The sequence below is a fragment of the Macrotis lagotis genome, chromosome X (assembly GCF_037893015.1).
Source record: "Macrotis lagotis isolate mMagLag1 chromosome X, bilby.v1.9.chrom.fasta, whole genome shotgun sequence".
Classification (NCBI taxonomy): Eukaryota; Metazoa; Chordata; class Mammalia; order Peramelemorphia; family Peramelidae; genus Macrotis; species Macrotis lagotis.
The window spans coordinates 70,532,479-70,547,950 of NC_133666.1; the positions used below are offsets into that span (position 1 = coordinate 70,532,479).

The window sequence follows — 15,472 nt, forward strand, 5'->3', positions numbered from 1 at the left end:
GGCAGCAGGTGCTGGGGGCCCCACACTTGGCCGCGATCTCTTCTTTTCATCTGCGGGACGAGTCGCCCTCGCACTTTGGGAGACAAGAGGAGGAGGGGTGGGAGGGGGTTACCAGACCAGGTGGCCGCGGCGATCAGGGCTTCTCGGGTCGTGCAGCAGCTATTCTTCGCTCACGGCTCTCCTTGGCGATACTGCTCGGAGGACCTTTCCACCACCCCACGCCCCCCTTGAGGACAGTGAGCTCACCCTGACCTTCTGTTTGCAGCTGTCACTTGCCTTTCCTGCTTGGGTCCCCCCCGGCCCTTCCCCCGTTGCTCACCCCCTCCCCCGCCGGCAGCCCTCAACTCCCGCGGGCCAGAGCTGAGCCGAAGCAGGTTCCGGCACTACTTCGGGAGCCCCCGGGTCATCCCCTGGCCAGATGGGGGGACCCGTGTCCGCCGCTCCCTGCCCCGCCCCGCAGCTCGCATCCCAGGCTCTGCGAACCCTCGCCCCGCCCCCTCTGCCGGATGGGGGGTTCCTGCCCCAATATTCCCCCCTCTCCCCAGCTCAGGAGCCCTCGGGCGCCCCCTCTAGGATGGGGGCTGGCGCCCCCCCCCCCCCGCGGCGCGCGGGGCGGCAGTCCGGGCCCTGTTCCCTCGGCCCCCCTCCTCCCGCTGCGCCCCGCCCCCCTCCGCGCCCCCCGCCCGGCAGAGCCGCGGCGGCGCATGCGCGCCGCGGCCGCTCCCCACCCCACAGCCCCCGCTGGGCTCGGAGTATTGTAGCGGGGGCCGGCGCCTCCCCGGCCCCTTTCTCTGCCGCCCGGGGCTCTGCATCCCCGCTTTCTGCTCTCTCCCCCTCGCACACTCACACGCTCACGCACCCTCACGCACTCACACGCGCACGCACACTCCCCCACGAGAGCCACTCGCTCGCCTGCTCAGCTGGCTCCCGGGAACATGGCGGCGAGTCAGGGCAGCGGCGGCGGCGGCGGCGGCGGCGCGGGGGGCGGCGGGCCGGGGGGCGGCGGTGGCGGCGGCGGCGGCGGCGGCGGCGGCCCGGCTCCAGGGCCGGCGGGCGCGGCGGGCGCGGCGGGCGCGGCGGCTGCGGCGGCGGGCTCGGGCCCGGGGTCGGCGCTGGGGGGTCCGCCGTCGGGCCTGGCGGGAGGGCCGCAGTGGCCCCCGGGCGGCGGCCCCCCGCCCCCGCCGGCGGCCGGCCGCAGCCTGGACCGGGCCCTGGAGGAGGCGGGCACGTCGGGCATCCTCAGCCTCAGCGGCCGCAAGCTGCGCGACTTCCCGGGCTGCGGCTACGACCTCAGCGACACCACGCAAGCAGGTGCCGGGGCGCGGGCCGGGGGGGGGGGGGGCTTTGGGCCGGGCATCCCCGAGCAGGCGGGCTGCCCGCATTGTCCCCGGCCCCGGGGGCGCGGCGGGACGACGCGGCCGGCCGAGGGGCGGGAGCCACCCGGGCCTCAGCGCGCCGGGCGGCTGCTTTGGGGGTTCCCCCGCCGCCTCCCCAGGACGGCGAGCGGGCCTTGGCCTCATCGGAGCGCCCCGCAGCCCCGGCAAAGCCCGCGAGTGTCCGGGAGGCCAGGGCTTAAGCGCCCACGGCGTGCCGGGCCCCGGGGTCATTGTCTGCCGGCCCTCGGAGGAGGCTCACCCGAACGCGCAGCTGGGCATGCGGATGCGTCTGAGTGGGAAAGGAGCCATCATATTGTTCCCCTCCAGCGGGCCCGGGCCCCGCAGCCTGCAGACTTCTTTTCCAGCCCTGGCCGGCAGCCTCTGGGCACTGACTTGTCTGCCCTCCCCTTGCCCCCAGCCAGGGGCTACATGGTTTTGGAGGGTGTGATGGAAAGGGCCCCTGGCTTGCTGTCTCATTTTGCACGCTTGCCCACTTGCCAGGCAGACCTAAATCGCAGCCGAAGTCGGTCACCCAGGGCCACTACAAAGCCTCCAGGCTTGACTGGGAATTGGCAGAGTGAGACAAGAGCTCAGAGCTCTTGCACCAACTTGAGGGCCTGCTGCCTTTGGGGAAATTCAACAAGGCGAGCACTGACATTAGCCCACCTGATCCAGGCTTTACATCCCGGCCTCCAGATAGCCCTGGGAGATAGTACAAGGCCCACAAAGCTTGTTTGCCCAAATTCAGTTGACAGCGAGGATTGGGACCCAGTCCCCTGCACTCAGTGTGGGGCCCAAAGTCAGGAAGCCTAAAATTTGCAACTTGGCCTACATCTCAGCCACGTACTTGGCCAAGAGGCCCTGAGCTGGTCACTTCCCCCTGTTTCCCTTAGTTTCCTCATCTGTAAAATGAGCTGGAGAAGGGAATGGCAAAGCCCTCCAGGATCTTTACCAAGACAATCCCCATAAAGGGATGACAAAGAGCCTGGAAAGGGAACTGAGTTCAAGTACAGTGATTGCTGCTCCAGGGTCACCCAGAAACTAGCAAAGCACCAGAGATCTTTTTCCCCTTTTAGATCTACAATTCTCTAATTAGGATTTCACCTGAAATCTCTTCTTCAGTCCTGGCAACTTTCAATTCTATCATGGAACAGACATTTGTGGTTTAAGGGCCCTCCTGGGCATTGGAGCCAAGGTATAGCCCCAGCTTTGAATAGTCTTAAAATCTAGTGGATATCAGAAGATGTGTATACAGACAAATATAATGCAGATTGTCCCACAGAACATAAACAACATAACAAGTCCTTGGAGATGGGATAAGGCTTTTAAAACCTGGGGCAATTAGAAAAACCCTTGTAACTGTTGTGGTTGATATGGTGATGTCTAAGGATGGTCATGTACTTTGTGCAACTTGCCAAATGTCTTCTCACATGAAATGTATCCCCCGAACATCACAATAGATATGGAAGGAGCTTTTTTGTTATCATGCTCTGAGTTCTTTTTCATTCTTTCTGATGATGTTTGAAGATCAGATTGTCCTGTACCCCTTCAAGACACAGGATTACAAGGAGTTATTCTTGATTAACTTTCAGCAGGTCCCCATTACATATGGGATAAAGGTTAGACTTAGCCTGGTTATCACAACCTCCACTGCCTACACTTTTCTGAGCAATTTCCCTTAATTTTGGCTCTCCTTTTCCAACTCACTGTTCCAGTCACACTCATTGATTCTCACAAAAAAATTGTACAAGCTGTTTCTTTTCCTTTGTATTGTCCTAATTTGTACATACTTTTTTAAAGGTTTAGCTTGCTTTCTTTGTGAAAACCTCTTTGACCATTCCAGCCCACAGTGAACTTTTTCTCTTTTTAGTCTCCTCTGTTATTTTTATATACTCTGTATTTGGTATTTGTGCTTTCTTGTATCTTTCTTTTTATATACAAAAATAGAATCAAAATAAAAAATATCAAATGAAAATCAAAGATTGTCAGAAATAGAAAAGAACTTACAGAACAGCTAGTCCTGTCTTTATCTTTGTTTCCCTTGACTAGATTGACTAGTGTCTTTCAACACTGAATCATATCTCCTCTCTCCTAAGAACCTACTGTGTCCCTTGCTTAGAGAAGGCATGGATACATTTTTGTGCAGTGATCGGTCTGATGTGTTGGATTCTTATGTTCATTTGACAATTCCTGGAATTGTACATACATTAAGCAAACCAGTTTATTATTTAGAATTTAGAAGCTTCCAAGATCCTGTTCTTGACTTTTCATTCATTTGCTCAGATTTAGCAGAGAATTTAAGTCAAAATCAGGGATAGCAAACTTCACCTGTAGTCCAAATCATCCATCCCCAAAGATCCCTGAAAAGGTGAATAGATTGTCTTTCAAGACAGAGTGTTCCACCTGTGAGTAGATCTGATGTTACAGCATGGCTGTCCAGCCTTTTAGCTCTTCTGGGCCAAATTATCCAACAAAACCTTGGCAAGTCCTGCATATAGCATTTTATATTTATTTAGCATTATGGTGAACCCACATTACCAAAAAGTAGAATAATAAAATGTAATAATGTTGCATGTATGGACTGGTTTAGATGTTCCCCACCCTCTACATCAAGTCCAAATGGAGCCTTTACAACTGACTTCCCATTGCTCCTGGTTCTGCCACCTGGTGCCAAACAGAACCAATTTAGTTCTTCAACATGTCAGTCCCTCAAATAAAGTGATCACTCTTTATTTTCCTCTGTAAGTAAAACATTCTTAGTTCCCAGGAGTGCTTCACATATCATATGGATCTCTGTGCCATCTGGGTTCCCTTCCTCTGGAAATTCTCTAGCTCGTTGACATCCTGATATCCTTAAACTGTGGTACCCCCAAGTGGCACAGATGAGATCGAAGGGCAGAATTAGATTATTAATATTAATTCTTTCTCTACATCACTATGGTTTTAAACTTCAGTTATTATTTTTTTTTTATGTTACCCAGGAAATATTTGGTTGCTGATGTTTTTGTTTTTTATATCTTGAGCTTTCTGCAAAATCTTAGATTGCTTCCTTATCCCCTTGTTGCTATTTTGCCTTCCCTTAGCATCCATGATACTGCTCTCTCAGTTCTCTGTCTGATAGCTCCCTCTTGGACTCAGACCCTGGGGTTTTGTGGCCCTGGGAAAATCACCTAATCTCCATTTGCTCAAATTTCCTTATCCAAATGGGGAATAATAATAGCAACTACTTTCCATAGAGATTATGAGACTGTGGGATAACAGTAAAGTGCTACAGAAATGCTACATGATATTCTTCTTACTATTATACTGCTACTAAACATCAGTGTCCTGCTAAGTTCTCACCTCGGCTTTCAGTCTCTGATTATTCTCTTCTCTCTTGATATTGTCTCCCATTGCAGTTTCATCTATGCCTCAGACTTTATCATACCTTTTCATTAACCTGAGTGTCCAGTCTCACACTTTTACCTGCAGTATATGATATCATCTCCTCAAACACCTTGACTTTCCCCTAAAACATACCATTCCTTTCACCTTCCTAATTTCTCTTGATGGCTGCTCTGCCTTCCTTCCTGTTACTTTAACTTCAAATCTTTGACTACTCCCTTACATCCTATATCCCTTGATTAACTGAATGACTTTTCTTACATCTTGTCTATTCTTCCTCCAAATTGCTTTCCCACCCCTCTGGCTTTCCACCTATATACTTTGTTTTTAGCCCTATTTCAGACTTTGACTTCAATAAATAACCCTCTTTCACCCTTTCTCCACTATCTTCTTTCTCAAAATCATCCTTGTGCAATCATCCTAATGCACAAATGTGTCTTTTGGCTACTCATAGGCCTGTGATTCCCTCCCACTTCTCAGGTAAAATAGAGTTAGCCTGGCTTTACAATTTGACTCTAATATAACACCCCAGCTTTCATACTGGACTTATGTTCTATTCTCTGATCCTGTCTTTGGGGATGGACATGCTCTGTGCCATGACCTTGTCCATTTTGCCTAAAAAATCAGGTTCCTTCAAGGCCCAGTAGGTTGGAATCTCCTTCTTAAGCCTTCCCTAATCTCCTCACCTGAAATAGATCCTCCCATATTCAGATTTTCGAATGGAGTTTTGCCTGGATAGCCCCTGAACACCAATTACAGACTGTCTTATGCTTATTTGTATATGTATCTTATTTCCTTCTTTAGATTTAATCCAATTTTATTTTATTTTAGTTCTGAATTCTCACGTTCCCCCCCCCCCCCCATTGAGAAGACAAGTTGAAAAAAAATCCCTTACAGAGTTCCATATCCTTGAGAGCCGGGATTGATCAGTTTTCATTATTGCACTTGCACAGAAGCTTCCTGAAACAGTGAATTTATGATGTTATATTTGGAGTAAGGAAGACGCTAGTTTCAAATCCTGCCTTTGAGCTTCAAGCAACCTTTTGAGTTAAAACAGGCATGGAAAGGTTTTGATGAGTGTAGCACCTCATCCAGAGTAAGTGCACAACAAATGTTTGTTGAGTTGGATTCTTTAAAGAGCTTCTGCTCTAGTATGACATATTGGAAGGTGGCATTTTCAAAACTCTTAATGAGTGGTAGTGATCATAGCCTTTGATTTTGTGTTATCAATTTACTGTCTATGGCTGTACTATAACAACAAAAAGCTAGAACATGGGTTTGTTCTTTATAAATACTGGTTGTAACTTTTATTATTAGTATCCATATAATTTCACAGGACCTCTTTAAATGGTTCTATCTTGGTTCTTTTTCTTTTTAGCAATAATTCTTTCTTCCTCCCTCCCTCCTTCTCTTCCTTCCCTCCCTTTCTCCCTCCATCCTTCCTTATTCATAAGTCCAGTTCCAATACTGATCAGCTTGCACCTAACCTGATTGGGTTTGCCTCTCCTCAAGCAGTCTGAATTATTAGTAGAAGTAGGATTGGACTTTCAAATGTTTTACATATATTACCTCATTTAATCTTCAGAATAATGTACATATTATCCCTATTTTACAGATGAAAGAATTGAGGCTTAGAGGCACAAAGTGCTTTAGGGTTTCACCACTCTTAAAGTGTCAAAGGTAGGATTTGAAACTAGGCCTTTCCTGACTCAGATTTAGTGCTCTGTGTGTTACACTGGCCTGTAAAGTATTTTTCAGGTAAGATTGAAAAATCTGCTTCAGTTTACTTTTTTTGGTGGATTGTATTCATTCTCAATAAATTCTACCTTTTGTCTATCTTTTTTTGCTGTAATATAAAACTATTTTCTTTAGTTTTGGCATGCATGCATTCTCTGCAAATCCTTTAAAACCTTCAAAGATTTGACTGTAGTTGCTTTGTCTCTAGCTTGTCTCTAGAATAAATAGTTCTGATCTTTTAAACTTTTTTTTTGTACAATGTTTTCAAATCTATTGGCCATTTTCATTGGTCTTCTCTAGACCAAACTGATCAGTCCTAATGATAAGGAAGGAAGGATGACGGATAGTATGTCAAAATGCTATCCAAATCACCTTGATTTAAGTTTTAACTTGTGGTCCTCTGTTGCCCCCTCCACCCCCAGCTCTTTTATGCTACATTTAAGCTTTAGGTCTATAGTTGATTTTTATTCAAATCTAGTATTTTTTACTTTGTTTTTTTGACTTATATGCCTTTTTATAGGCCATCTGGCTAAATGATTGAGGTTTTTCCAATGTGGATTTTTAGCAGGTCTTTCTTGAAGAGTATTTAGTAATTTCTGTAATTGTACTCCACCCTACTCCTTGCCTTCCCTAAGGATGAACAGTACTCTAGTAGCTAATGGGCTCATTACAATGTCACTCTGGCTAAACACTGAACATTGTATTAGGGAGACCCCACCACTTGTCAGTCTAATGAAATGCAATTTTGTGTAGACTATATAAAATAATATTGATGTAGGACACAGAGTAGGACCTAGATATTTTTTGTTTTGATTGAAGCCATCTGCTTCAATTATGACTCTGCTCTCTCCTCAGTTTATTAATAAGCTCCCTTTACAACAACCTACTTGGCAGCAGCTTATGACCTCTCCACTCCCATTCCAAAGGATGGGAAAACCAGCTACCTGATGAGGCAGCTTGCTCAGTTTTTTTAGTTGAGCTAAATTTTACCTCCCTGTAACTTCTCCCCACTGATCCTATAGGGTAAAGTCCAATTCCGTTCACTTGATAGCATGTCCCCCATGTGAATGTGTCATGTCCCTCCCAGTTTTTCTGGTCTATGTGTAACATGTGGATAGTGCATAAATTTGCATGCCTTATTTCATTTGATCTTCACAACAACCTTTTGAGATTAGTTAATACAAATTTTAACATTCCCATTTTACAAATGAAAACCGAGGCACATTAAAGGTAAGTGATTCACTGAGCTGGAAGTTGGCGATAGGCTTGTCAGTCACTCTTACACTGTATTTTTTTCCTATTACTTCAGTCATCCTGGAATGGTTTTGAGGCCCCTTAACCCATCTGGTGACTTTCCTCCAGATATATTTCAACTCATCATTGTCCCACTTAAAATGTGACTTGTATGTCCTGCTTCTGACACATACTGACTGTGTGATCCTGGGCAAGTCACTTCAGCTCCCATTGTCAAAGACATATTAACACTCTGAAGATTGCAGAGCAGATACAAATCTGTATTCGTAGAGGGAAATTCCTCAGGTAGTTCCTTGCACCAAAATCACAGATTCCAACCAAACAGAAGAGACTCCTTAGGATATTAACATTTTTGGCTGACCACATTACATGGCTGATTTACATTGTACCTAGTTACTACATCTGTCTGTCTACCTACACACACACACACACACACACACACACACACACACACAGAGGCACACATATTTGCCTTGAACACAAAACTTGAGACACGACATCATCATATAATACGTATATATTTAATGAGAATAGCCAGAAATTATAGCATTTTAAAGTTTTCAAAATTCTTTACAGACAGTATCTGTTTTAAGTTACCTGTTCTTTTTGCTTTTGCTGCCTTCCATAGCCTCTATGTGGTTAATTCATGTGAGACAGATTCATTTTTTTTCAGTGATGACCAATTTTCAATAATTTTGGTTCCAAGGTATAGAAATTATCTGAATTCTATTTGCTGAAAAAAATGAATTATTTGTGGTAATGAAGTATTTGTGGTAATGAAGCTGATGATTTTTGAAGTAAGCTTTTGAAGAATATTTGTATGTTGACAATGCAAAACAATTTTTTGCTAGGGGCAGCTGGGTGGTACAGTGGATAGAGCACCGGCCCTGGAGTCAGGGGGACCTGAGTTCAGGTCTGGCCTCAGACACTTAATAATTGCCTAGCTGTGTGACCATGGGCAAGTCATTTAACCCCATTGCCTTAAATAAAAAATTTTTTAGGTTTTTTGTTTTTGCAGGGCAAATGGGATTAAGTGGCTTGCCAAAGGCCACACAGCTAGGTAATTATGAAATGTCTGAGGCCGAATTTGAACTCAGGTCCCCCTGACTCCAGGGCTGGTGCTCTATCCACTGCACCACCTAGTCGCCCCTTAAATAAAATTTTTTAAAAAAGAATTTTTGCTAAAAAAATAGCATCTGAATTATATATATATATTAAAAAAGCAATTATTAGTCCTTAATCAATTCTTTAATATAAATAAAATCATACAAAAAAGGACACACTATTACCTCAAACCCCTTGGCCTTAATTTTTCATGTATATATACCTTTGATATATATTAACATGATCACAGAAAGTTTTTCTGACCATAATCAAAACTCACATTCATCCTCCACTTTAGGGGTTGACAAACTGGAGCCTGAGGACCAAAAGTATGCAGTAATCAGTGCAGACAGCAGTGATATAAGAAGAGTTTTTACATTTTTAAGACAACAAAACTTTATTTAAAATGTTACAGCTCTTTTTGGCCCAAGGGCTGAACAAAAACAGGTGCTATCTGGTCCTAGTTTGCTGACCCCTACTCTGATTCAAAGAAAAACAAGAGAGAACATAGTCCTTGCTCTCAAGGAATTTTCAGTCTAATGGTGGAAACAACTTGTAAACAAATATATACAAACATGCTAAAGACAGTATAATTTTGAAAGACTCAACAGAGGGTGTGGCAGAGACTGCCTATAGCCCTGCCCCCCAAGGAGAGGGCCAGGCATTCAAGGACCTTTGTGGTTTAGTGAGCCAGTGCAATGTGAAGGAGCAAATGAGTAAATGAATGAACAGAGCATTTATTAATCACTTACTCTGTTCAAAAATCATTACTGTAAGAACTGGTGGTATATACAGAAAGTCAGACAGTCCCTGTTTCCAGACAGTTCCCATTCTAAGGGAGAAGGTTTCAGCTGCCAGTCTGACTAATAAAGGTGCCCCCTTTGCTTCTGCAACTAGTTCTATTCTCTCACTTGAAGGACTGGAATTATTCAGATCTGGATGTTCACTGACACAAATAGGCTTCTCTTTTTGATCCTTTCGATCTGGCTGATGGCTTGGTGGCAAAGAAAATAACTAGAAGCTTTGGGAAAATTTAGTTCCAATTTGGGGTCATTATATATCTCTTATCACTTGCAGAAGGATTCATGTGAATGAATTATTCCTTGGAGAGTCTGGTTGCCTTTGCAGTTTTAGCAGTTTTCATAAATCATTTTATAGTGTTTTTAAAAACACGTATATCAAATGTTAGTTTTAACAGCTATTTGAGAAAAGGTGCACTACCTAAAAGCTCATCCACCTTTCTCTCTTCTCTTCTCTTCTCTTCTCTTCTCTTCTCTTCTCTTCTCTTCTCTTCTCTTCTCTTCTCTTCTCTTCTCTTCTCTTCTCTGCTCTGCCCTGCCCTGCCCTGCCCTGCCCTGCCCTGCCCTCCCCTGCCCTGCCCTCCTCTCTCTCCCTCTGAATGTTCTTCACACTAAGAGCAGTGGGCTTGTTGATCCTGTCTATATCCCACCTCGTGAAGTGACTCTGGATCCATTACTTTTACCCTCTGTGCTACACAGCTTTCTCTTTGTAGGTAAAATAAAGGAGTTGGATCAGGGTTTCTCCACTGTCCATTTCAGCCTGGAGATCTCCCACTTCTCAAGTCTACTTGATTCCTGACCAGCAGGGGTGCAGAGTGTACTGGACTTGGGCATTAGGAAGACCCAAGTTCCAATGCTGCTTTAGTTATTTAATAGTTATCTGACTGGGCAAATCACATAACCACTCTCAGCTTCAGTTTTCTCACCTGTAAATGAAGGGATCAGACTTCTTGACCTCTATAGTTGCTTCTACTATTCTCCATGTTAGGAATTCCTACACTTTTTAGGATCTTTCCTGTTGAATGTGTTCTCGGTCCCCCCAAAATCGAGTGTGACTTAGAATATTTTATCTTTCATCGGTCCTGTATTCCAATCATTTTGAATAGTATGATCATTTTATTGTCCTCCCAATTCTAAAATCTGGGAATGATTTTTTTTATAAAGAAAGATTTTATTTATTGAGTTTTACAATTTTTCCCCTATTCTTGCTTCCCTCCCCCCACCCCCCACAGAAGGCATTCAGTTAGTGTTTACATTGGTTCCATGTTATACATTGATCTCAGTGGAATGTGATGAGAGAGAACTCATATCCTGAAGGAAGAAAAATAAAGTATGAGATAGTAAAATTACATAAAAATATAGAATGCTTTTTTTTTCTAATTTGATGGTAATAGTCTTTGATCCTTGTTCAAAGTCCATAGTTCTTTCTCTGGATACAGATGGTATTCTCCATTGCAGATAGCTCAAAATTGTCCTTGGTTGTTGCACTGAAGGGATGAGCAAATACATCAGGGTTGATCATCACCCCCATGTTGCTGTTAGGGTGTACAAAGTTTTTCTAGTTCTGCTCATCTCACTCAGTATCAATTCATTCAAATCTTTCCAGGCTTGGGAATGATTTTTGATATCATCTTTCTCCCCCACAGTGCCTGGGCTAATGTTTATTCTAATTGTTCCTGCTCAAACTATCTCTTGGGGTTCTTCTATCCTGATTCTGGTGGACTGATTTTAATGGTATCTCAGTCGTCAGCCTTTCTAGAACATCCTGTATATTGCAACTAAAATATTTTCTTAATGTCTGCTATTTTATTTTTACTTAGAGTTCTCTCATTTCTTGGAACATAATTATTTGATCTGCTAGCTAGAGACAGCTAGAAGGCACAGTAAATAAAATGTTAGACCTATAATTAGAAGTAGATTAAAAGACATGAATTCACATTTGGCCTCAGATGCTTACTAACTCCATATGCCATTAAGTAAATCACTTCACTTCTGCTTGCCTCATCTATCTCACCTGTAAAATGGGGATGAAAATAATAGCACCTATGCTTGGGGTTATTATGAGGATCAAGTGAGGTAATATTTGTAAAATGCTTACTGGATCCTTCTTCCCTACCTTATATTGTCACACTGGAAAGAACATGTTAAAAGGACGAATAGTGACTGGAGAGAGGCCCTCCACCTCCCCAAAGCAGAGCCAGCTGCTGGGAGAGGCTGCCGAACATAGGCCACAGTTGTAGATCTCTGGACTCTCTTAGCAGAGAAGGAGCCAGGTCTCCATGGCTCTGCAGGCATCACTGCCTGGGAATCACAAATTAGAATTATTGGGAGTTATCAAGAAAAGGCTAAATTGTGTTTAGTATGTTCAGTATCAGAAGCTGGTCAAGTGTACTGTACACTTTACAAAGGGAACTTTTATTTGCAAAATTAATTTATATGAAACTCCTCATTAGAGAAAAGAAATATTACTAGTATTTGGTTATAAGCTCCATGACAGAAGTAGGATTTTGGATATGCTTGGTAAGATCCAGAAGAAATGGTAAAAATGTTAGAATTAAGTCTAATTTCACCAACCAATGAGAAAAAAGCTAAAGAAACAAAACTTAAACTGCTGAAGAGCTGACCAGCTAGGGGAAATGTAATTCAATTATTTAAAGGCACATATTGTGAATAGTGGAAAACTTGTTGCTGTTGCTTATGAGAACAGGGCAAAAGAGTATGAGTTTCTATTGGAGGAAGAGAAATTTAGGTTCGAAGTTAAGAATTTTTGGATTCTGAAAATGCCACCATTTGCTGTATTTCTAGCCTCTTTTGTTCCTTGGCATCTGTGACCTGGACACCAAAGGGATGACACCCCAAGCATGGGTCTATGTGGACTTCCTTTTCTTCCCCTGATTTCCTAATGCTTTCCTGCTTCATTGGTCTACTTGTTTGACTTAACAGTCCACCAAATATATTTGGCCCTATCCAAACTCTCCAGTTTTTTCTCTACCATTGTTGTCTTACCCTGTCTATGCTCTTGATCAAAAATTGGCAAAACAGAATGAGGAAGCTCAGAAATGTCTGACTATTGAAAGACATCTATTCAGGGGCACCAGCAGGGGAAAGTTATTTTGCTGTAATTATTCCAGGGTATGGTGATTCCTGTCTCAGGCAAACGATGAGGTCATAAAGTTTCTTTGCTTTCCTGTGCCCTTATTCTCTTTGTCCCTTGAAACTTCAAGGTCTCCTCTAGTTGTCCATGTTTCCTTATTATCACAATTCATTCAAGCCTGCTTTCTTCATGTTCCTTGGAACACAAAAATACCTTCCCCAGGTACAAATGTCATTTCCTCCAGTGTGAGAGGGAAAAGATATTCTGATTATGTGAATAAAGGGTTTACATAGGTTCCCTTTTTTGCCATCACATCCTCCCTTTCCTAACTGGAGGAAACAAATTGGGACCACACCAGTTTCCGAAAGATTGCTAATCCTTATTGAAAAATCTCTTTTGGACTGCTTTCGGCCCAACGTCCTAGAAAACAGTCTTGTGCGTCTGGTAATAGTCCTCTGCCAATTTGTTGACCTCACATTCATTCGAATTCAACCAGCATTTATTGATTATTACTGCAGTCAAAGTACTATGCTAAATGCTAGGGAGACAAAGACAAAACACAGTACATCTCCTTCCCTCAAGGAGCTTATGCTTTCCTAGGGCAAAGTCTTTTAGCCTGGTAGCCATGAACAGATTTTTTAGGGGGTCCATAAATTTGGAGGAGGAAAAAATGACTTCTTTATTTTCATTCACCTCTAACTGAAATCTAGCATTTCTGTCAATTATGAATGTCATCAGTAAACTACAGGATCATTGATAGGAAGCTATGATTGATCAGTTGAAGTGTTAGATCTTTTCATATTGCATTATAACACATCTCTCATAATGTTGTTTACATTTATCCCTACTTTGGAACCACTATAGTTGTTAACCCTTCTGCAGACTTGTATGTGATCCCAGTCTTGCTGCCCCCATGGATGGAGCTGACCAGTTCTTGGGGGGCTCCTTACAATTCACCTATCTGGCTAACGGGATCCATGGTACCAAAAAGAACAAGAAGTCTTGTCTTGGCAGGATAAAGATATATTAACACAGGGGCGGCTAGGTGGCGCAGAGGGGCGGCTAGGTGGCACAGAGGGGCGGCTAGGTGGTGCAGTGGATGAAGCACCGGCCCTGGAGTCAGGAGTAACTGGGTTCAAATCCAGTCTCAGACACTTAATAATTACTTAGCTGTGTGGCTTCGGGCAAGCCACTTAACTCCATTTTCCTTGCAAAAAAAAAACAACCCAAAAACAAGATATATTAACACAATTGGGGGGGTCAGCAAAGACACATAAAGTAAGACTAATGCTAGGAAGAAATGGAAATGAGGAGTGTGCATGGGACCACAAACAGATGGGGTAAGGAATGCTGCATCTAGGGAATAGCTAGCTAGGAGGCAGATTTGGCCAGAGCACAGAGTGAATGCAAGTTATTTGTGTGAGCTAAATCTGGGATCAGAAAGGGATTCCAAAGACAAGCTGAAAAGCTTGCACTTTATTCTAGAGGCAAAATAGGAGACCGATAAAGACTCTTAAACAGGGGAATGAAATGGTCAGACTCCTGCTTCAGAAATAATCTCTCAGTAGCTGTGCTAGAATCTAGAAGTCAAGATAGGAACCTGTTGTAATATTCTAGGTCAGAGCTGATAGCAGCCCAGCCTTTGTGGTGACCTTTTGAATAGAGAGAAGGGGATGGAAGCAAGAGATGTTATGGAGTCAGATTTGACAAAATTTGGCAACTGATCTGCTATAGGGGCTCGGGGAGTGGGAAGACTGAAAGCTGACTTTCCGAGTTATCCCCCTTTATTGACTGAAAGGATAATCATGGTCTCAGTAGAGATGGGGACAGTCTGGGGAAGGTGGATCCAGGAGAAGATCTTGATTTCCATTTGGAGATGTCCAGCCAGATATTGGATAGCTGTGCTGGTGAGGCATTCAATAAAGATCGTGTAGACCAGGGACTCAAGCTGGGATCTAGTGAATTTGTTTTTAAAAAGTACTTTGATAATTATATTTCTATATAATTGGTTTATTTGGGTTATCTTTTGTAGTTTTTGTATGCATTTAAAATATTCTGGGAAGGGCCCTCTAGACTTCACCAGCCTGCTAAGGTGATCTTGGATACACAAAAAGTAAAGGACCTTTGATGGAGAGAGAAAAGTCTTAGAGTTTTGGATCCTTGAATGTTCTATATAGTGCTTACAAATTTCCCATTTAGAAACAAATCATACCACTTTCTTGGTGTTTTCTTAGGCTCCTGAAACCATTTCCATGCTGTTCTACCTTTACGTCTCATCTTTACGATGGGCCTTCATCACCCACATGTTTTCCTGTAAAAAAAGCAAGCCAGTTTTTTTTCCTACATGTGGTAACTTATGTCTCCACATGTGGACTATATAATGCACTTGACCAGCCTGTAAAAACCAGAGCTGTAGAGACCTAACACTAGTCCTGTGACATTTGAAACCGAACTCAATGCAGTCCGTGAACCTGTCACATGACCTGTTTGTCCCATGTCTAGTCTTAGTATTTTTAAGAGGTTTCCCAGAAGAAGGGTGAATTTACTTTGTGGATGATTTGCATGAATTTCAGCACTTTTAGCTGAGGATGTACATGATTTATAAGTTAGGGCTTCTTGCTGGAAAGGGAAAGCTCCCAATCCTCTGTCTGCTTGACTCTGGCTTTTTCTTCTTTCTGCACTGCTGGATAACCCAGGTCATCTGGCTTCCAGTTAGTTGTTGT

At 43.7% G+C, this 15,472-nt stretch overlaps 1 protein-coding gene across 6 annotated transcripts in view; it reads left to right on the forward strand.

Annotated features, from left to right (window-relative positions):
- The first annotated feature begins 740 nt into the window (after positions 1-740).
- Positions 741-15,472, forward strand: part of LRCH2 (leucine rich repeats and calponin homology domain containing 2) — a 113,675-nt gene continuing 98,943 nt past the window's right edge. For all 6 annotated transcript variants that reach the window (XR_012472622.1, XR_012472623.1, XM_074207582.1 and 3 more), the window contains exon 1: positions 741-1,311. Coding sequence is in view for 4 of the 6 variants with exons in the window: in XM_074207582.1 (XP_074063683.1) it covers positions 936-1,311 (376 nt within the window). In the remaining 2 variants the exon portion in view is untranslated. The remainder of the gene's footprint in view (positions 1,312-15,472) is intronic.